Genomic DNA, 21,666 nt, shown 5'->3' with positions numbered 1-21,666 from the left:
AAACAAAAGGAAACACAAGGATGGTAAGAGACTGGAGTGAAGGCCATGGGGAACGCTGAACTTAGATAATCTTTGAGACCATTCAGAGGAGATGGGAATAAACAAAAATACATGTCCAAAAGAGCTTAAAGATCTTACAGCACATGGGAGAGCAGGCACCAGAGAAGAGGYACCAAATGAAGAAACTCAAGGTGAGAGCTGCAGGGAGCTGCACTGAGATGTCAGCAGTTTGGGAGCTGTGAAAATCACACTGTGCCAGGCTGACTGAAGGTATCAGCAGAGATGGGTTTTCACCTTTCCAAGCTACACTTACCTCCTACCCTTAGTTCCAGCTATAATCAGTCCTTGGCCTAAAATAGATTTAAACTTCTCCATGGCAACAAAGGCAAAATCATAATTGGAGTGGTGTTTGTGCTACCTCCACAATAACACATCACTTCAAGCACTATCATCTCCAGGAGCTGAATAAAAACCACATGTTGAGAAAAAAAGTATGAAAAATGCTAATGAAACACAGGACTAGGGAAATAAGAGGTGAAAGGAATATTAAAGCACTCAAGTTCACTTTCAGCTTGAAATATACTCCTTTGTTATGTTCRATCCTGTTTTACATGACTTGAGTGTTAGGGTTTTTAGGCTGAGAGTACTCGACATCAGGAGTTTTTTCCTTGATACCTCCAATTTTAATTTGCTTGGTTTTATACCTTTTCTCCTACTCACAACTTTGCAGACCACCCATATAAACCATCTTTCTCTTCTTGGTGTTTACAGCCCTTGAACACTGGCAGCTGATTACCATATCTCCCTTAATGATYGTTTGGCCAGGCTGTGCATATCTAATTTCCAGCCATAATTCTATCCCTGCAGCACCCCTGCCAGCAGTGAAAGTCATTGTATTACAGACCTTTGAAGGGAAAAGCAAGGACCTTTTTTACACCCCTACAACATGCAATTAACACAATCCTGACCCCTTTCCCTAGATGAYTGGTAAAAAGGGTCACACTCTGGGCCAGGGTGAACATTGCTTGTTTGCAATGAATTCTCACTGTGTCCCTGACCTGGTGAGGTCCCACACCTCCCTCCAGCCCYGCTGCTGGGAGCAGAGCTGCTGCTCTCCTGCACTCGCACCAGCAGGGCTGGACACTTCACTCTGCTCAGAACCTGTTAAAGGCCAGTGCAATGGCAGTAAAAATAACCTGAATGCACTCTACAAGCCCATGGTCTCTCCTGAGAGACAGATCAGAGCACTGCTCCCTGCCCACCAGGACGTGTTGGCTCGTCACTGCACACGGTGGTGTCCTCGCTGTGACAGGCATCAGGCAGAATAACAAACCCTCTAATCACAGAGTGCAAGAACCAATCAGTCAGACATTCTGYGGTGCTGTTGGGCTGGTGTGAAATCTGGTAGCCTTGTAAAAATGACTTTGCAAAAAGCAGAGGGGAAGGCTGGCCCTGGTGCAGTAGTGGGGCAGTGGCAGCCCGAAGTGCCACGTCCTCCCCAGCACTGCCAAGTGCAGGACAGGCTGTGACACAGGGCTTGGAACAGAGCAGGGTGCACAGGGTCACTTTTCAGCATCAGTATCCAACACTACTGGAAACAGCTCTGCCATTCAGCTGGTTATCAAATCTCAGGTTCTGATGAGAAAATCCATCCAGTGCCTTCCTGGAGTGGTTAAATCAGGAAATGCTTTACACCATCTACCCCCTTTTCAGCTCTGGAAAACAYGAAGGGATCTGCCAGTTAGCAGCGGGGAGCAGAACCACTACAAGTACAATTAACAGGGCATCCAGTCAGACTGAYAGAAATTGATGGGTTTTATCTGAAATTGGAGCCTAATCCCCAAGAAGAAAAAAGCTCTGTCTATTTAGAAATTGTTTCCACCTCATCTCCAGCAACATACCTACAGCTGGATCCTCTCCTTCCACAGCAATGACYAAACCATGGCTGTTTGGCAGCCCCAAGAGCAGCTGCCCTGCCACCTTTCCACACTGGGACGAAGCTCTGGGATAAACCTGCACAGCCCCATCCTGCACCTCACCATCCCCCTCAGCTCCAGCTCTGTGTGTGCTGCTTCCAGCAGAGGCTGCACTGTTTGAATCCAGAGCCTGGTGCTTGGGAGGGACGGGATTGAATCTGTCACACATGGTACACATCATGTTCACAAGGAATTTACAGGCAGGAAAAAATGAACAACTTATCTTGCTGCATGTTGGTGTAAGGCAAAAACCTCACCRTTCAAGACATGAGCCAGTCATCAGTGCACAGGAAGTTTATAAAGTCAYTTTGACTGTGATTAGGTTTATTCCATCACTGTCTATTATGAAAACACTTCAACCTTCCTCCAATGCAGTGTTAACCAACTTTGGCAATGTACTACTGGACCAGTGACCAGTGGCATAGCAGGGAAATACCTTTAAAATGTATTTACACACCTTTCTGCAGCATGGCCTCTGCTGACAGGGGGTGTCTGAGTGCAGCTTAGACCCACTGCTCCAGATTTTGGCCCCTGAATAAGGTGAGCTGCACTCAGAGGATCTAACGTCTATTTTTATCATTTTGTCATTTGTCCCACCACAGGACAAGTGAGTTTAGCTGACCCATTCCTAACTGCCTGTACTGCTGCATGGACAGGCCAGCACTGGCTCATTTTGTGAAAGGTTTTGCCTCCTTCAGGTAAAATATCTCACTCTGAAACACCCTACACCTGTGAAAGGTGAGACATGAAGGGTGGGTCTGCAGCTTCTGGGGACTCGGATACTGCACAGAGGAAAACGAGCTGGGTGGAGGCAGAGAGAAAGGAGATGAGAAACTGTCATTCTGGCAAGAGATACTGGAGAGATTTACAACGAAAAAATTAATTCAGCTTAACAAGATTTTGCCTGCTAAGTCCTCCGGCAGCCTGAAGGACAAAACTTTACCCTTCTTAAGCTTCAGCCCAGCAGGAGAAAGTTTCTGAATTTCATGAAAGCAAATATTTGATTCTGAACCTAAGGATAAAAGTTAAATGATATTTTAAGGTCTTGACCTTACGTYTTCCCTGTCCCACTACACAAAAATCCATGAAAAGCTAGGGAAATGCAATGTTTGTAGCTTGACAAGAACTCRCACACTTGCCATTTTTCTCCCATTTATGTACAGCAGAGCTTTTTATAAAGGTAAAAAAATAACTCAGCTGTCCTTTGCCTTGGCTCATGCAAGATGTATAAGTACATTCAAATTTTACAATTTTTCCTGTGCAGGTCAGAGACTAATGCCAGTTTCTTTCATTAGATTTGATGCAGAATCCCTAAGGAGTACCTGAAAAAATAAGAGTGCGTGATGGAGAGAATAAAATGAATTGCAAATATGCAGAACTGTGAAGAGCTCAGTGATGTCTCACAGAAATGTCTGAAAAACAGTCTATTTAGAGCCCATCCAGAGTATCAAACAGGCATCCCACCAGGGACAGGCACAGCACAGGCTGCAGGCTGTGAAGGTATTAGGAAGAAAAGGACCAGTCATGCAGTGCACTCTGCAAAGGCACTTTTGCCAAAAACTGAGTTTGACAAGCTCTAATAATGATCCTAAGAATAATTAATGCTCTCACTCCTCCAGCACATTCCYCCCCAGAAGGCAGAGAATTAATGGTGAAGCCTCCCAGGCTTTTCTGCAGATTAGCAATTGCAGCTAAAGAGTCGATGGCAAAAACCCATCTTCTGTCCCTTTGGATGTTCTGCCACCATCAAAGCAATGCTCAACCTCAGCACCAGCAGGAATTTGAGTAGAGGACCGMAGTCCCTGAGCAGCAGCACATCCATGGAGCAGTGACATGGCTGGGGACAGTGCTGACACCGAGTGCCAGCAGCTCCTGGGCTCCAGGAACATGGCAGAGCCTGAGGCAGTGGAAGGACAGAAGAAGTTTGCAGAGGCCACCAAGGTAAAAACTTTGTGCTGCTCTACAGCCTGGAGGGAGAGGGGAGCAGGAACTTCACCCTCAGGAAACCTGCAGCACATTTCTGAAACACCTTTTCGATTTTTTGTGCGTTTTCAACTTTTTTTGTATGCACAGGGAACCAGATTTAATTTGTCATGTTGCAGTCATCACATCTGAAACAGATACTGCAGGAATGTAAGCTCCCTTCTTTCAGGCCTTTTGCCTTAACCACAAGAACATCCATCTATGCAGTGGGAGAGTCAGCCAGACCATGAGAACTGTGTGATACAATCTACAAGGAATATTTCTAATGATGTAGCATTTTTGAAAGCAGATTATGCAAGGATACTTTTAAAAGGAATTATAATGTAATTTGGGTGTAGTCTCTGCAGAAAGACAAATAGAATTCATTCTTATCTTTGCCTAACTGCCTCCTTTTTCACTCTGTCAGGAACCCTGCATGAGAACAGATGATTTTACACCAGTGACGCCCGCCTTGTGCTCTTTCCCAGATATGACAGTCTGTATGCAACATGGCAATCTGGGAGCTCCAGAGGGAATTACATCAGCAGTTTGTGTCAAAGTTCTGTTTGCCATTTCTATTAGGAAGGATTATTTCAGCATCCAAATCAATATGACTCTATGGCGGCATAAAATCTATGGGAGAGAAGTTTACAAGGAAGGTCTTATCTCTGGCTCAAGGAACAGATGTGGGAAAAAAGATTGGAAATAGGGAGCTCTCCCTATAGAATACAGTTCAACAGACACCAGTGTCAATGGCTGAATGCTGATCTCTGGAATTAACTACTCTCTGTTAATTCAAACTTTTAACAATTGCACTGTGGTGGCAAACAAAAGGAGCATGTTCCTTTCCAGTTGGCATCTTTAAATTAAGGTAAGGCATCTCTGTAAAAGATTTACTTTATTTCAAGAACTCACTCTTGGCATGGCACCAAGTACTGTCATGGCATGGAAGAGTAACTCTCAGCAGTGCAGAAACCAGGAGGCCAATAAAGTACTCAGAAAAAGATTTCTGTTCTTTTTTGTCCATGTATAGAATAATTAAACAGAATAAAAGAAACAACAACTGGGAATCCTACTTCAAAAATGGATCTGTAGGAGYTTTACTATGGTGGCCAGGAAACCATTTTTCTGCAGCTCACAAGTGACAGGTTCCAGTAAAAGACCAGCCAGCTTTTCTTTTAAATGGCAAGTCCTGTCATTGCTTTATATTACRTTCAAGGATTAATTTGAATTTCTCTCTAACTTGACGATAAATGACACTGAATTTTAGGTATTCACTTCCATTGGACATGTGCTGACCTTTACCTGACTGGAATGAAAGAAAAACTCAATGTCAACTTTAACCTTTCTATCTAAACTTACCACAGAGACAAACCCATGTACAGCAAAGCTGAATGTWCAGCCACTTATTTTGGGCTGTTCCAGACTCTGCACTGCTGTTCTGGTTCAGTCTGCTCAGAGAAGCACCTCAAACACAAAACAGGTTCCMTCTGGTAGCTGGGAACCTCTCCTGCCTTCCCAGAGGAGCTGAAATGAGCATCTGTTCCCTGGCAGTCCACTCCCACGGCACATCCCTGCCCTCCATCTACAGCAGTTCTGAGACAAAGCCTCTCTGAGGATTCACAGCAGGCTCAGAGCACCCCTGTGTCTGGTGTAAACCTTCCCCCAGCTCTGCTCTGAGGGGCTGGGGGGCACCCTGGCACTGGAACCCACAGCGTGCCTCATTTCTGTGGAATTCTCTGGAAAAATACCACCAAGAATGCCTTCCTCACTGCTGGCTCCCCAAACAACAGCTTTTATCTTATCCCTACAGGATATTACCTGTATTAGCCAAGTACTTTGCTAATTTCACTGTTCTTAAGTACTATTAATAAATCTTATAATGGAGATTCTGATGAGGAATTACAGATCATGCAGCTTGCCAATGGCTTCCCACATCCCATCCTGGGAAGGACCTGAAACAGCCAGCAAAACGTCTCAGTGACAGCCCAGGACCAGGCCAGTGGCAGATTCCCTGCAGCTGGAGCTGGCACAGCTCCCACCAGGCAGTGTTTTGAGGCCTCCTCCTCTTCTGGCAGCCTCTTGTGGGGAAAAACAAGAGCCAAAGCCCTGCTCGTCGAGTCCAAGAAGTGGACTCCTCTGGAGGGGAGCAGCACATGACACTGCCTGTGAAAATTAATCTAATGGCCTTTCAACAGAGCTTTGCAAAGACAAACAGTCCACTTCTGCTGAGACTGACACTGAARTGAGGAGTCTAAACAAAACAGCAGGAGGAGACAACGGGGAARGAAAACTTTCAGCAACAGTGAGGGCAAGATCTTGGCAAGATCTGCCCAGGTTTTCCTGGTTTTTTAATTTATTTTTTAAAAAAATAAGCCTTTTTTTAAATGGCGAGTGAAAATCGTAGAATTTGCAGAAAAGTTTCCCAAATTCTTCAGGCTGAGACAAAATGCATCACACTGAACCAGCTATTCATTTCAYCAAAATGCAGGTTACGAGACAATGCAAATAAAAGTCCACATAAACTCATTTGAGCCAGGACCAGGTATAAATAGACTTTAATTTCCCTTGAGAAGGCCTCTAAACAATCCAGAAGGTATTAGTGACACAACTTGGAAATGGTGGCCAATGCCTGAATAATGGAAATARCTGACCATTGTCCAAGCTACTAAAGGAAATGGGGGATTTTCTATYATTTGGTGTTTTCCTGTCAAAACCCTGTGCCAAGCTGGAAGTCATGTCTTGGCCAAACAGAGCTCATGCATTAGCTAAAAGTCAAACAGGATATATAGGGAGGTCAAACCAGATCCACTTATGCCTTTTACYCTAAAATCCCATGCTTGTTAGGGGAGAAGCAGGTTTTTCTGTTCCTTCTTCAGCCTTTAAGAAAAACAAGTCTTTTAATCTATTTAGAGGCCCTTTCTGACATTCTTTAGCTGCAGTTTTTCTCAATCAACCTAATCTTTTCCCATCAAGCTCCATGCTAATCCCATTTTGCTCCACTCCTTAAACTAATAAAAGATTAGAGTGACATTTCAGAAAGGGCATCGTATTAAGCAGCTTCTCTCCCATCTCAGCGCTCACGGCGTAGGGAATGCAGCGAAGGGGCCATTAATCTCATGGAAATGAGGTGTCAGTCTGGATGGAGACCTCCTCCCTGAGCCACGGGAAGGGCAAGGGGATAACGAGGTCACTGCTGYCTCCATCCCTGGCAGCTCTGCCAGCTCCATGGGAGCTGTTGTGGTGGTGGCACCAGCTCCTGTCCCCGCTCTGCTGTGCTGTGACAACGGGGAGCAAAAATCCACCGGAGGCTGTCACCCCCTCCTACTGCCCACATAGAACAAACCTTCCCCACGTTCTAATTAGCAGAATAAAACTGTTTAACAACTTCAGCTTTGCTCTAACAGCTGATCAATTAGGATCAGCAGCCACACACAGAGGCATTTTTTCACACCTATCCATCCAGCTGGTGAAAACCATGAGCAAATGTCTTCATTCCTACAGGGAAAAAGCCAGTGCTCTTTCTGGGGCCATGTCTGCATTGATATCATCCAGTTTGCTTCCATACAGAAAGAAGGTTTTCATTTTCTTAAAAAAGTCACCATTTCCCTAAAGAAAATTCCCTGGAGTGCTCAAGTTTGAGCAAGTGCTGAGAAAACTTTGTGAGAAAAGTGATGTATGGTGACATCCACGCCCCTCCAGGAGGATGCTCTTCCTTACAGCGGGAGGTGGGCTGGGAATTCCTGCTCTGCTGCACACACAGTGCCATGACTTTRTGCTGAGTCTGAAATGCTTCTGTGCACAGAACAAACTGGAGCAACAAGGCTTGAAAATAACAACCAGGGGAGAGGGCTGCTGCAGGAGCTGTGGATGACAGGGGCAGCGCATCTCTTTCCTACAGAAACACAAAGATTTCACTTGTGCTTTTGCTTTCCTTTCTCATGACTAAGAATAAACCTGTGGGTTTCATGGCCTCAAAAGCCAAGTGTCTGAAGGTCAAATTACCCTACAATTTACCATAGCAAGTTTGTACACTTTTTACATTTTTACATGGTTTGTGTAGTTACTTCTGTTATAGGCAAGAGTTCCCCTAAAAATATTCATCCTGTAGAAGAGATCAGCCCTTCTATTTGATACTGTCAAACCCTGCAGCTGCACAGTCACTATTCTGTCTTGTTGAGTCAATTAATGGTAGATGTCAACAGAGAAACTCATTAATTACAACTATTTCAAAGACAAAATTCATCAGAAACTYCTTTACAGTAGACGAGAAAATACCATTTTTTACAATTATAGGAGGACACAGCATCACTGGTATCACCAATAAATGTCAATTTTTAACTATGCAGCCTCCAGCTAGGTCTAACATTCTTACCTAATTACATGCACAAAGGAGACAGCTCCAAGTAAAATAAAAGGWTTTTCTCCACTGCACATTGCTTAGAAAAATTCTACCTCTCCTGCATCTGTTTTGGAAATCAACTGTGTTGGCAGAGCACAGCCACTTACCTGTACACTGTGGTGGGTGGGGAGTTCAGGGTGTCGTAGATGAGCCTCACGTGTCCTTGATACAACTCCAGAGCCAAAGGATCRTTGTCTCCCTTGTACAACAAGATGCCATTGTCCTTGTCCGTGGCTACCTGTGAAACATTCATAACCAGGTAAGGCTGCTTGAGAATGGTTAAAAAAAGAAATAAACCTACATTAAAAATCAAACTGAAATAATATATGCAACTTAAATATGCTTTAATATATTAGATGTATGAGCAACAATGGGAGCAAGAGCCAGGAGGCACAAAAAGGTCTTGGTGCTCTTGGGTGGGCTCACACACAGGAGGCAACTTCCCACTTTACATGAAAACCAGTTTTCAATTCTCTTCTGAACCTTAGGGCTGTAACAAAATTCAGGGCCTTTTGATTGCTGAATAAGCAAAATACTGTCTGGAGAGGCCAATTAGAGCAGTGTGTTGCAAGAAGCATCCTGACATGAAACACCAAGTTGTGCAGGATGACACACAACGCTGTCAATCGGCAGGRACACAGCGGGGATTCCTGAATCAACCCTGCAGTCTGGGAATCAGGGAGTGGTGAGATTCTGGAGGCAGGMTGTGTGCCCACCAAGGCACACCAGTGCCTCAGCTGCTCCTTCACATGTTAGTGATTTTAGAGCAGACAAATGGCTCTCAAACTGACTCTTCATTTTTGAGGGTTTCGGCCAGCACCCCCTGCTCCATCAGCGTGTGCCACACGCACAGGCATTATTGCACCAACCTGCAGGGAGATGTTTGCCTGCGGGCGGATTTTGGCCGAGGGCAGCTCCACGTACGAGTCCTTGCCCACGAAGTTGACGGTGATGAGCTTCTCGCAGCGCGGGCCCGCGAAGCCGGCGAGGCAGCGGCACACGGGCTCGTTGTGCGCCACGATGCACTGCGCTCCRTTCTGGCACTCGGCGTGGTCGCACGGGCTGGTCTGCAGCAGCACCATGGGCGGTGGTGTCTCACACAGCAGCCCRCTGTGAAAGGGAGGGGAGGGGACAMACAGCRGCYTGGGTTAGTGCCCGGTTTGGGTTTGCCTTTTTATTGCAGGGGCTACCATTCTGCCGTGGAGCGGCGGCTCTGAGGTTCGGCCACTGTACACTGCTGTTCTGGGGGAAACTGCACAGCTGGACACGGGCAGGAATAATGTGTATGCTGGTATTGGGACAGCTGGACATGGGCAGGAATAAGGCCCGTGCTGGTGTTGGGAGAGCTGCACAGCTGGACATGGGCAGGAATAATGCCCGTGCTGGTACTGAGACAGCTGCACAGCTGGATGGGGCAGGAATAATGCCCGTGCTGGTATTGGGACAGCTGCATAGCTGGACACGGGCAGGAATAATGCCCGTGCTGGTATTGGGACAGCTGCACAGCTGGATGGGGCAGCAGTGCCCCTGCTAACTGGGAAGAGCCACTGCAGGCACTGAGAGCAGCCTGCACTGCCCTTTGCACTGGGTCTTCAGCTCTGTGGGGCACTGCAGCCTGGCTGGAGGAGCTCCCACCCACACCGTGCCCTGCAGAGACTCCCAGTGCAATCTGTGAGCCATTTCAACTCAAACCTGAGATTTCCCCATCCTGTGTTTGTGATTTCAGTCTACTCTGCTGTTTCAAGTGGCAAGAAAAGGAACCCCTTCCAAAGGTACCAGCAGAACTGAGCACTGCTAAGCCAGCCTGTGAGTTTCCTTCTACCTAAAGCCCATTGTAGCTTCAGCAGCAAGTAGAAAACAGAAGGGAAAGTCAGTGTATGTAATTCCAATTTTGTGGAAGTTAAAAATAATAATAAAAAATCCATGTGACCCACAACAGCCTCCACTAACAGAAAGCAAATGTTGGAAGAAGCCAGAGTGTCTGTGCTTAGTGTTGCTCTGACAGATTCCCCAAGCTCCTGGTGTGGCTCCTGCACACYCTTGCTTGCTGTGAAACCCCTCTGGTGTATGGCTTTACCAGGGCAGCTCTCCTGATATGGCACCTAGAAATTACATTAGCAACAGCGGCTGACAAGGCCCTTTCATTTTTAATTTTTTTAAAMATACATATTTAGAAGTAATTAATAGGATTTATTTCCCCAGCAGTGGAATGTAGAACACAGCCTGACTTGCATAGCAGTCCGCTCTGCCTGGTACAATGTCATTTATTTAAATAATCACTGTGAGCTCCTTGCAGCAATCTGTCCCAGTGGAGACCTCGGAAGCATCTGCACCACAGAGGAGCAGAGCTTCCATCAGGCTCTGCAGCTTAATGTGTGCTTCCCCACCAGAGCAACATTTATCAGGCTACACTACTGTGAGGCTGATTGCTGGAGGGAAGCTTTGAGAACTTGGGGTTTATTCAGCGGGGCTCACAAATTCTCTAAAACATTTTCATCTGCAGGGGGCAAATGAGGGCTATTTTGGGAAGAAAACACCGAAAACTTTACAGGAAGGAAGCAGATTATGCAGTTGGGAGATGTTGGTGAGTGCTAAGGAAAGGTGCTGCAGGAGCACAACTACACCTGACCAGTGAATGGGAAATKATGGGATAGGAGCAAGTGTGTGCATGGTGGCACTACTGCTTTTTGGGGCTGTCATCAGAGGGGTGCCACTGGGCAGGATGAGGCCCTGCCCACCTTGTTCAGAATTACCCAAGTGCCATTTGTTCAGCTGTGTGAGGATGTAAGTTTAACATCTTTTTAATGGCGTTGACATGCAGAGCAGTGACAGCCCTAAAATCATTACAGGTCTSGGCGTTTATTACAGCAGCACAAGCTCTGCATAATGGGAGGGCAATCACTGCTGGGAAATAATTCCTGAGACTTAGCCAAAAAAACTTTATTAATCATCATCTTAGGGCTCCKTTGTCAGACCAGCCCTCGTGTTCTCTCCTTTTCATCAGCACCTGCAGCATTCAAACCCTTGCAGAGTTATCTCCTTGCCACACATCACATGCCCAAGGCAGCTGCGAGGACAGGGCAGGCTCTAACCCTGGACATCAGAAGGATGAACTCTGTCAATCACTGCATTTGCATTTTTAATCTCAACAGGAAAAAAACCCAAACCTCAGAATTTCCTTCAGAGCAGCAGGCCTTTAGACTACAAAAGGATTGAGTCATGGGAAGAATAATGAGATCATATTTGGTTAGCAGAATTTTAATCCTGAAATTGAACAAGATCAGGGACTCTCCTGCATGGAGAACACATGGGGCTCCAGCTTGCTGTCTGCTTTGGCAGATGGAGTGTGGTAGTGCTCAGTGTGAGGTTTCCCTCCCCAAAGACCCTTCTCTTCCTTGCATCTTGCACAGGAGATTTAGGGAAGTGGCATGGACTAGTGGAAAAAAGGAAAGCAAACARGAGAACTCCAGTTAATCCTGGCTGTGATGTTGACAGGCAGTGGGGTTACTCTGCTGRCCCACGGCTGCCTTGGGCTATGAAGTGCTAAGGTGGTAGTTGAGTTTTGGAGCTCTGTGTAGAAAGACGTTTCCCCTACTTGGGGGACTTTTAGTGGAATGAAACCCGCTCATCTGATCAAGAGAGAAGGCTGGACTGCTCCAGGTTCTGGTCTTGATGTCCCTGGTGTGACACCAGACAATCTGGGGCACTGCCTGGACTGCCAATGGTACCTGGGAAGGGACAGAGCARTGTCCCACCTCCCCCTGCTGCTCCACCCAGCTGTGTTGACTCAACATCCCTGCCAAACGCTGGGACTCTGCTTTCCCAGAAAACAACCCTCACATTCATCACTGCCTAGTGCTGACAGGCCTTAAAAATCAGGGGACCTGCAGCAAAAGTCTCCCAGTCCCATGTGACGACAGGCTCGAGTTACCCCTGACTCCAGACACGGCTTTGCAATCCCATTTCTCAACTCTCACAATTAGATAACACTGAGGATTTACAATCCCACAGTCATGTTAGMCACCAATCTGCAAGGTCCCCAAGGCCATCAAATGGACTGAAGCAGAGAGTGAAACATGGAGAAAAGGGTATGAATTTGAAATTCAGSGGATATCTGATACCTTGTAAATAACAAGGCTGATTCTGTGAAACCATGGGCTGACATCCTGTTATATATCAGTGCCTATTCCGGGAAGGCTGCTTTGCAACAGAAATTCATGTTGAGAAGGAAGGAAAAAAACCCAAATCAGCAAGGATGAAAGCAAGAAGAATGAAAACAGTTGCAGATACAAAGGAGAGAAAATGATTTATAAGTGTTCATGCAATGTCTGCTTTGTCAAGACTGATCTTTTCAGGTGCTCCTTTTTTGTCTCATGTGTGTATTTCAAACACAGAAAAGGTTTAGCTGGAAGGAAGCCAGTATCCAGCCTCAGGCAATGATTAGTGAATCCATTTGGAGGAGCACACTTATCTTTGACAGACAGAAAGATTTCCAGGAGTCAGATATATTGGCAGCTGTCAGAAGGAGGGACTGGAAATTTACAGCCAGAATCGTACTGAGCTCGTCCAAGAGGCACAGAGACACTGGCACAAAATCTTCAGGCTCATGTTTTCCTTGCAGCCAGTTCTGAAGGTTCATAAATGCATTTTACTGTCCTCTGCTCACTCTGCACAYGCAGGGCTTATCTCCACATGATTTATGGGTGTTTTAGGTGCTGTGCTAAGTGTGTTAGCAAGGATGGCTGGGGCAGCACTGCCCAAAGGCAATCCCTGCTTCCCAAGATTCACCCCGGATCAGTGAACTTGGTAAAACTCCTTCAGGGCACCCTTGAGGCCCCCATTGCATGAGCGCTGTGCAGAGTCTGATGGGGATAAAGCAGTGCCCAGCAACCATTCCCTACCTGAAGCCCTGGGGACAGAGGCAGGTGTAGCCATTGACCGCATCCATGCAGGCGGCTCCGTGCCGGCACTTGTGCCCCACGCAGTCGTCATCGTCCAGCTCGCAGTGCTTGCCGCTGTACCCGGGCAGGCACTCGCACCTGAAAGGCACCAAAGCCCCGTTAGTGGCTCCTTCCAACATTCACACCAGCAGCACACACAGGCAGCGCAGCATTTGGGGTAGGAAGGTGCTCAGGCAGCCCAGCACCGCCCGCATTTGGGGTGGGAAGGTGCTCAGGCAGCCCAGCACTGCTAACATTTGGGGTGGGGAGGTGTTCACAGTCTTTGCTGGCAGCATCAAGCACAGCTCCTGCCATCAGAAAGGCTCGGGTCCCTCCTGCCTGGCTGCACTCGWGGCTCTGCAATCGGCTGAAATTCAAGTCGAGCCCCACCAGACTGCAGCTCCTGCTCAGGCAGATCTGTGGAGAAGGGTGRGCACCCAATGGTGCTAAAGATGACAATGCCTTCCTTCACCCTACAGACTCAAGGGACAATATTCTGCAATATCCATAACTCTCATCAATAACTCGGGTGCCCCAGGCTATGATTTTGCCAATGCCTGCACACTGTTGGGTGTCTGAGGTTGGCTCTGTGCTGCTATGTGGAGCACAGGAAGGGTCTGCCTTCCAAATGGAAGCAATCTGCAAACAAGCCATAAAACCCAGCAAATTTAAGGAGAAAACCTATCAGTTTTGAGACCACCACCTGCTTTCCATTCATTTTCAAGGCAAAAGGCTGCTGCAACAATGGAAAGTTGTGTTTGCAGCCTGTCTTTGCTGTGGTGACCCTGCATCTGCTGCTGTRGGGTGCTGCCATTCACAGGAGCACAGTGGATGTACCCAAACCTGCAGACCTTGCCTGTTTGTTTCATTTCATACAATTCTCAAGTTTGCTGCACAAAAGTTTGCTGCATCAGCATTTCTATTTATAAGTCTTGCAGAAGCTCATAGCGCAACAATGGAAAATGCATCCCAAAGTCTCTGACTTGGATCAGATCTTTTGGGATTGCTGAGCAGCCTTTTTTTGAATCTGTACTGTAGACAATGTTTAGTCATGAGCACTCTTTAGTCCATAAAACACATTTTACTCCTCCCAGCTGGATGTTGTTGCACATCTGGAAAACAAAAGGCACACCACTTCAACCAAATCAAGGGAAGAGCTACAGTTTATTTCAGCAGTAAAAGGGAGGTCTGTGCTCTTGTTAGAGCCTGTGGTTGGAACCAGCGTGCTTGTCACCAAGAGCTGGAAGAGCAGAGATGTAAAGCTGAGGATGTGGCATCAGGAGAGAAACCACTGCTCCATTCAGCTGGTCTACTCCTACTCCTCCTCCCTGCCAGCAGCCTGGAGGGGAAAATGCAGGAGGAGGCACCTTGTGGAAAATCTCTTCAGAGGAACTGGACACACGGGAGTGATGAGGAAAAAACCATTTCCACTTTCCAGGCAGCAGTAATTGAGCTGATTGGTGTTCTGAGTGACATTTCCTGGCTGCTGCCAGGGCAAGGCAGGAGCTGGTGACACTCTCTGGAGTGCAGCAGTGTCCTGGGAGTGACAGCAGCCACCCAGCCCAGGCACAGAGAATGAGAGCTCCAGGCTCTGTTCCAGGAGGAAATGGGGCAGAGCCTGTTCACCTGCAGCTGAGGATGGGCAGGGTTGGGTGCACACAGACACTCCACCCTCCCTGCAGGACAGGCCCCATCAGAGCCTCTGGAAACACAGCAGGGCCCATCTCCCAGCTCTGCAGGTGGGAATCGATTCTTTACACCTTGGTGGCTCRGGGAATACTGTGATTAACATAATGGAGATGACAAAACAGAGCAAAGAGCAATAAGTGTTCCTTCCCCAAACCCTAAGAAATGGGCAATGTTTTCTGGCAGCACCACAGACACACCTGCAAGGAAATAGTGTCAATCAAAAGACTTTGTGAGGGGAATTGGCAGCATTTAATCCTGTTGTTTTTTATTGATCCCTGCAGTCCTAATATAAAGTGATGYAATAATGAACAATGTGCAGTTCCCTATTCAGGGCTGCCATGCATCAATTTTATGATGTGCATTGGCTATCTCAGTAATGACAGAACCACCACTTTTCTCTGCAGGGCTGCATTAAATCAGCATTTTAAGCTGTCAGGTAATAATTCCAAGCTTTAGAATAATAAAGTATATTTATATCATGTTCCAACATCAATACAGTGAATGGAAAAACATGCTCCTTTCTTGAAGTTATTCTTTTGGAAGTAATTTCATTTTGTTAAACACTATTTTTTTTGTTTTGTTTTCTGGCATGCAGAAAGTTACTCTTCTCCTATATATAACAGCACACTAAAGATGTGGAAGCTGGAAGGGAGGAAAACCACCTGCAAATTTAAGTCAGAAAGCAGAGAGCTCTGAGCAGCCAAAGACACACTGAAATAGTCCAGTCTGCTTCYAAGCTTGGCTTTACAAGCCTGGCATTCCTTTTGGGTCAGTCKCCTCTGAGCTCTTGGTGTGTCACATCCAGGCTGAAGCTACCAAAAAATGCTGCCTGAAGTACAGGAGGTGAGAAATTCAGCCCCATGAGTTCTTCACCTGGCCCCCTCCTAGAAACCCCAGAAGGCCTGTCCCAGCAGRGAATGATGGCATGGTGACTCTGTCCTTATCCCCCAGTCCCACACTGAGCATCAACCAGRGAAAGTCTGATGCATGGAGAAGGTGGCAAAGAAACCTTCATGTTCAAATCATGGTAAGAGAGCAATTTACATGATCAGGCAGTTATCTCATTCCCCAGTGACCATCTGACACCCCTGCAGTTGGAATCTTGTTTTCTGTTTCAGCCTTGCAGTGATGGCAGCATTCCCAGTATCACAGAGAGCCTGAAAACACGTCCAGTGATATTTAAACTGTTGGCCCATCTGAGGGGGTTTGCATCTGCATGCACTCAATGTCTGCTGTATTAAAGCCGTGAATCATTGCTTCTATCACAGGGCCAGAGTGGAATTTCCCTCCCCAGATCAATAAAWAACTTGGCTTCCTATTTTTTCCCATCTCTGTCATGTTTTCTTCCCTCTGCAGAGCTGAGGGCAGGACAGACAGACTGACCAGTGCTGTGCTGTCCCCTTGGCTGTGTCTGACCCAATGCCCAGGGCACAGACAGCTCAGAGACCAGCCTGACTCCTGCCAGCAGCATCCCCAGCCTCTGGAAGCACACAAAGGGCTGGCACAGCACCCTGACTCCTGCACCAGGATGTGCCAAACATCAGATCAGGCTGCTCTGGGGATCAGGGCAGCACAGGAGCAGAGGCTGCTGTGAGCAGTGAGCCCAGCAGCACCCACACAGCCCTGCAGAACTGCTGAGGGCTCCTTCCTGGATGGGCTGGGGCCACTGAAGTGTCAAGGAAATAGCAGTGCTTGGAGAATTCTACAATCACCTCTCAAGTCTGGCTGCTAGAAAGCAAAATGAGACAGAAGGAGCAAAGAAATCATGGGTTTTTCTGTAGCACTATGAATAATGGGAAGAATAACACAAYAAACAGTAGCAGAAAAATACTTAAAAGCAGCTATTCAGGCTCCCCTCAAGGGTTAGAGGCCCTACTGTGAAGAACACTTTTCTAGCAAGCATGTGAGAAAAAGTCTTATTTACTCCAATTGTTTGGATGGCAAGGGGAAAACCATTCAGGGCCACAGCTGTCTCYATCCCTTCATCCCTCCAGCAACAGAAGGCAATTTGAGCTACAAGCCTTCACCTCATGACATGATGGAGCTGCTGAATGAACCAAAGCTACTGGATTAACCAAATGATGGATTAACTGGGAATGAAACCTGGGAAGAGCATCAGGGGCTGTTTATGCACTGGCACACACCCYTTATCCAGTCCCTGAACATCAGGAACCATCCTAATCATGTAACAGCTTCATCTTCCTCAGGATTTGGAAACATTTCTGTCTGGAGGCTTTTCACCCAAAAGAAGGTTTGTGTTGCACTGCCTGTCTAGCACAGAATCAGCTGCCCTAGGGACAGCCAACCTCTCTAAATTTTTGGCTCATTTCCTTTTAACTCTCCTGAAATGTCCTGTGTGCAAGTTTACACTGTTCTGGTTGTTTCACAGGACTCAATGAGACCCCAGCTGCAGGATTCCAGGATGACCAAGCCTGCTGCCTTCCCTTTTCTGAGCGTGCTGGACAAAGCCCCAGCAGGGAATCAGAGAGCACCCAGGGCTGCACTGAGGCTGTGAGAACAGCTTGAGGGGAGGCTGCAGAGAGCTGCTCATACTGCACTGAACTCTCCTGGATTTGTCTCCAATGATCTTTTCCTGACAAGCTTGACTTTCCAATTGTCTCTATTTGCCAAATTGCTCTGCAAGYCCCTCCTGAGCCAGGTGATGAAAGCTGCCACTGTGCACCTCTCCAAACCCCCCAACCCCAAACATCCAGGTGTTTTGGTGCCATCTGAAACACAAGGCTTTGTTTTGCCCCTGTGGAACAGCCAGTGTCATTCCCAACAGGCAAATGCAAACACAGACTTCTCCAAACCCCAGATGAGCCAAGCAAGGCTGGAGAAATGGCAACCCTGAGCTGGAGCCACCCAGCTCTGGCTCTGCTGTGCTGCTTGAATTGAAAAATGCCCTGAGGAACAMACAACGAAACTCTCCTTGGTTTCTGATGCAGGATAAGGTCCTTTGCAGTGACTGTCCCATAAATCCTCCTATTGCCCTGCTCTACTCCAGAGTAATTCCTCTGCTCTGAGGGTACATCCATTATTTTCAGGTAAATCAAAGAAAGCTAGAAAAGTGTTTATGGATGCACGAAATGAAGTACATGTAGTTCGCATTATTTTATATGTGTGAACATATATTTATGTGAACACATATATATTAGTGTTCATTTTGGTGATTTTTGCTCCAATCTCAGTGCCAGTACAAGCCCAGTCATGCCAAYGGGTGGATGTGCCCAGTGTGCAGAGACAAACACACACAGACACACTTACCTCACTCCTTTGTCCAGGGGAACACATTTGGAYTCGTGCTGGCAGGGATTTAGATCAGGGACACAGTGGTTGATCACCTCATCACACAGCTCACCTGAGGCAAAGGAAAAGCAAAAAAGCTCTAACAAACCTCGAACAGTCCTGAACACCCATGACGTCCAGGGATGGCCAATCTCCCTGAGTGGAGACAGCTCAGTAGCTCAGCAGGAAGTGACAAAATTGTTTGTTGGGGGCACATGAGACTTCATTAAATCGGCTCCTTTGACCTGCAGTGACCACAGTGCTTCTATCACAGGGATTTGAAGGGCTGAGGTAAAGAGCACCGACATACAAACTCCACTTGGAGACAGAGGAGGGATCAAACGGGCAGCTCCTGACCCAGAACCTCTCATTTCAAAGCAAGAAAGTGCCACAGGAGTGAAGCTGCTCGTTAGACCGTAACATTTTCACACGGACACATACTTTAGCCACAGTTCATACTCTGCCAAAGGAGCTGATTGGACATCGTTCTGGGAAAGAACAACAACCCACAAACCTCCCCCCAAACCCTCTGTGACTCTCTGTAATAGGAACCAGCTTTAGGACTGCATGCAATTATAAAGCACTCACTATTTATAAGAGAAGTACTAGCTCTATTGTGCTCACAGGACATGATGTCTTTCCAGAAAAAAAAAAAAAATCCATCTCATGTAAGCTCAGCTCAGCTGTTTCTAGGTACAATGTAAAACATGCCACGAACCTCCCTGGGTTTGTATAAATTTTAATAATTAATAGTTGCTGAATGTTCAAACCCTGATAGTTTATTTAAATACAATCCTTCTCTGAGTCCTAAATTATTAGGTCACACTTCAGTACCCCAGGATTTGAGATCCAGCCAAAGACCACAGAAGTCTTTGCCTTCCCCAGAATCCAACAGAAACCTACCCCACAGCTCCCAAAGCYTTGCAGGAGAAGCAAAGACCAGGCAGTGTCCAAATGAGCCCACAAAAGCTGCAGTCCCAAAGGGCCCTGAGCAGCTCTATCAGAAGAGCAAGGTTTCAACGTTATTCATATTTTCTGTGCCTGTGCACAGTACACAGCATCACATAAGCAACAGACCACGTGAACAGTGGAGAAAAATGAAAATGTGGTAGGCTAGAATTGTTCTTTTAGGTCTTCATGGAGCTGCAGCTCCATGTTCAAAAACCCTCACATTTCTCTACACCTTAGTGGCTACAGAGAAACACCTGAAAACACAAGCCAAGCAAACCACAGTGATCAAAACTCGGATAAAAAACGCAAATGAGAACCACCCATCTTTTATCAGTTCTGTGGTCTGGTGGGGTGGCTGAGAGCAGAGTTTGAGGGTGACCCTGGTGCAGACAGGTGGGGTTTGGGAGCTCCCCCAGGTGCTAATGCTCTGTTGGGTCACTCCTCCCTTCAGCACAGACACACAGCTCTCCAGGTGACTCCTCCTGTAAATATAACATGCATTTGCAAAAGGAACTCGATTGTTCTTGTGTGTTTCCAAACACAGAGCATGATCTGTGAGCTTTTGAGAGCTGTCAGGTGTGAATGAGAGCAGGAATACGAGCACAAACCCCATCCTCGAGGGCCATACAGCCCTCCTGACTTGTTACCCTGCTGGGTTTGAGCAGCCTGGCACAGCAATCTGCAGTTCATTGTCCACAGCATCACTTCCAGACCAGCAATTCCACCAGGASCCAGGGAATCCCAGGAAATCACCACTATTAAATGCTACCAARACTTTGTACAGCCCTGGACAAAGCCTGTGCAAATACAACAAACACATCCAGCTCAGGAAGGGGGATGTGCCGAGGAAACAGAGCACTGGAGGTCCATGGAAACAGGGCAACATCATCCACTGCACTGGGGTTTGCCACTGCACTTTGGGGCTCCTCAAAAGCAACGGGAGATGTTCAGTTCTTATACCTGTGAACACTGGGGACAGCCATCGACACATCTGAGGGGGCAGAAGTGGGGACAGGTCTGYTCACTGCCATCCCCAAACCCACAGCCCACCAACCCTCCCAAAAACCAACAAACAAAGGGACTCCCTCAGCTTTTGGGMAGACCTGAACATGAGCAGGTCACACCTCGCTGTGGTGCCTGGAGAAGAGCCAGTTTGTCATCTTGATATTCCCCATCTCCCTTGAGTGCTATGAATCTAATGTGAAAATAAACATCAAAAAAATTTAATTGGCTGGTGACATTAACAGAGCTCAAATGAGCTAAAGCTGGAAATATTTCTGGAAGGCCATTTAATAACTGAATAGAGTGTGGATAGATGCCTTCAACTATCCTTTCACTAAAAATGGTCAGTACAAACTTCTGAAGTTTCTRTTACTTCTTTTGTTTTGTTTTGAAGAAAAGGAAACAGGCTTTTAAAAAATATGAACAGTATCAAAACTCTCAAAGGAAATCATAATTCTTCTTGAAGTATTTTTCTGAACAGTCTTGACAAGYGCTTAGAGATCCAGTAAAAATCTCCCCAAATGTCAAATATTATGACTCACTGTGTCATTCTGAAGACACCACTATCAAAATGTAGGAGAATTCTAGGCTAGGTACCAAACACAGCATCCAAAAAAATKATATTTTTCATGCAAAACTTGGAACATTTCAGGACCCTTCCTGTTATTTTTCCCATCTATCACTCATTAGGGAGCTCACTTGGGAACGCCTTGCAACCAGAGCAGCCTCATCTCACGAAGAAAATACCTCTTGGTCATTATTCCAGGCTCCACCAGTGTTCAGTAGATGCTGCAGAAAGCATGCCAGGGAAATAAAACACTTTTTGAACCGCAAAACCCAAGGCACCAGCTACACAAAGTCTTTCTCATATTTTATTCACTCAGAAAATATCTGGGCCAAAAAATCTGCCCTCAGACCTGAGAGTGCAATATTCATTGGTCGCTTTAATGTCAGTATCAGAGAAAAAATGTGATCCTCTTTTTTTTGAGTGACACAGGGCTGCTTCTCTGCGCAGCAATTCAAGGTCTGGTCCAAATTCCTCAGTGGATAGTTATGTGAACCTAAAAACAAACCGGACATTCATCTTAGGCCAACCCCTAGCAGCACTGATTCTCTTTGTGGAAGATATTTGATCATGCCAAAACAAGAGAAAATGTCAGTGTAACGCTTTCCCAAGTGTGCAAAACCGTCCAACTTCCCAATTTTCCTCTCTCCTGCATGCTCTCAGATCACAGCTCCAATCTGGGCACACACAGGTTTCTGAATCTATAGAACAGAAAAACCACAGCCACATTTCTCTTCTAATCAGTTAAACAACTTTTTAAATCCCAAATAAGGCATTTTGTTCTATCAAGGCACACTTATTCTCTTTAAGCAAAGCTGAATAGGTAACATGCAAGCAGGCATTGGACAGAGGAAGGGAGCAGAATGATCCACCGTAAATCATTGCAATTTT

General features: G+C 46.5%; 1 protein-coding gene across 1 annotated transcript in view; it reads right to left on the bottom strand.

The window, feature by feature from the left end:
- The window catches only part of LOC130579329 (slit homolog 3 protein-like), a gene marked incomplete at its 5' end in the record, with an annotated part of 52,101 nt that overhangs the window by 15,474 nt on the left and 14,961 nt on the right, over positions 1-21,666 (bottom strand). Inside the window, 4 exons of the mRNA XM_057376026.1 lie at positions 8,448-8,578; positions 9,210-9,450; positions 13,242-13,379; positions 18,237-18,330. Of these exons, the coding sequence (XP_057232009.1) occupies positions 8,448-8,578; positions 9,210-9,450; positions 13,242-13,379; positions 18,237-18,330 (604 nt within the window). The remainder of the gene's footprint in view (positions 1-8,447; positions 8,579-9,209; positions 9,451-13,241; positions 13,380-18,236; positions 18,331-21,666) is intronic.

The sequence above is a fragment of the Malurus melanocephalus genome, unplaced genomic scaffold (assembly GCF_030028575.1).
Source record: "Malurus melanocephalus ecotype Western Australia unplaced genomic scaffold, MMel_1.1 scaffold_268, whole genome shotgun sequence".
In the NCBI taxonomy this organism is placed as follows: domain Eukaryota; kingdom Metazoa; phylum Chordata; class Aves; order Passeriformes; family Maluridae; genus Malurus; species Malurus melanocephalus.
This window is presented reverse-complemented; position numbering and strand designations above follow the sequence as displayed.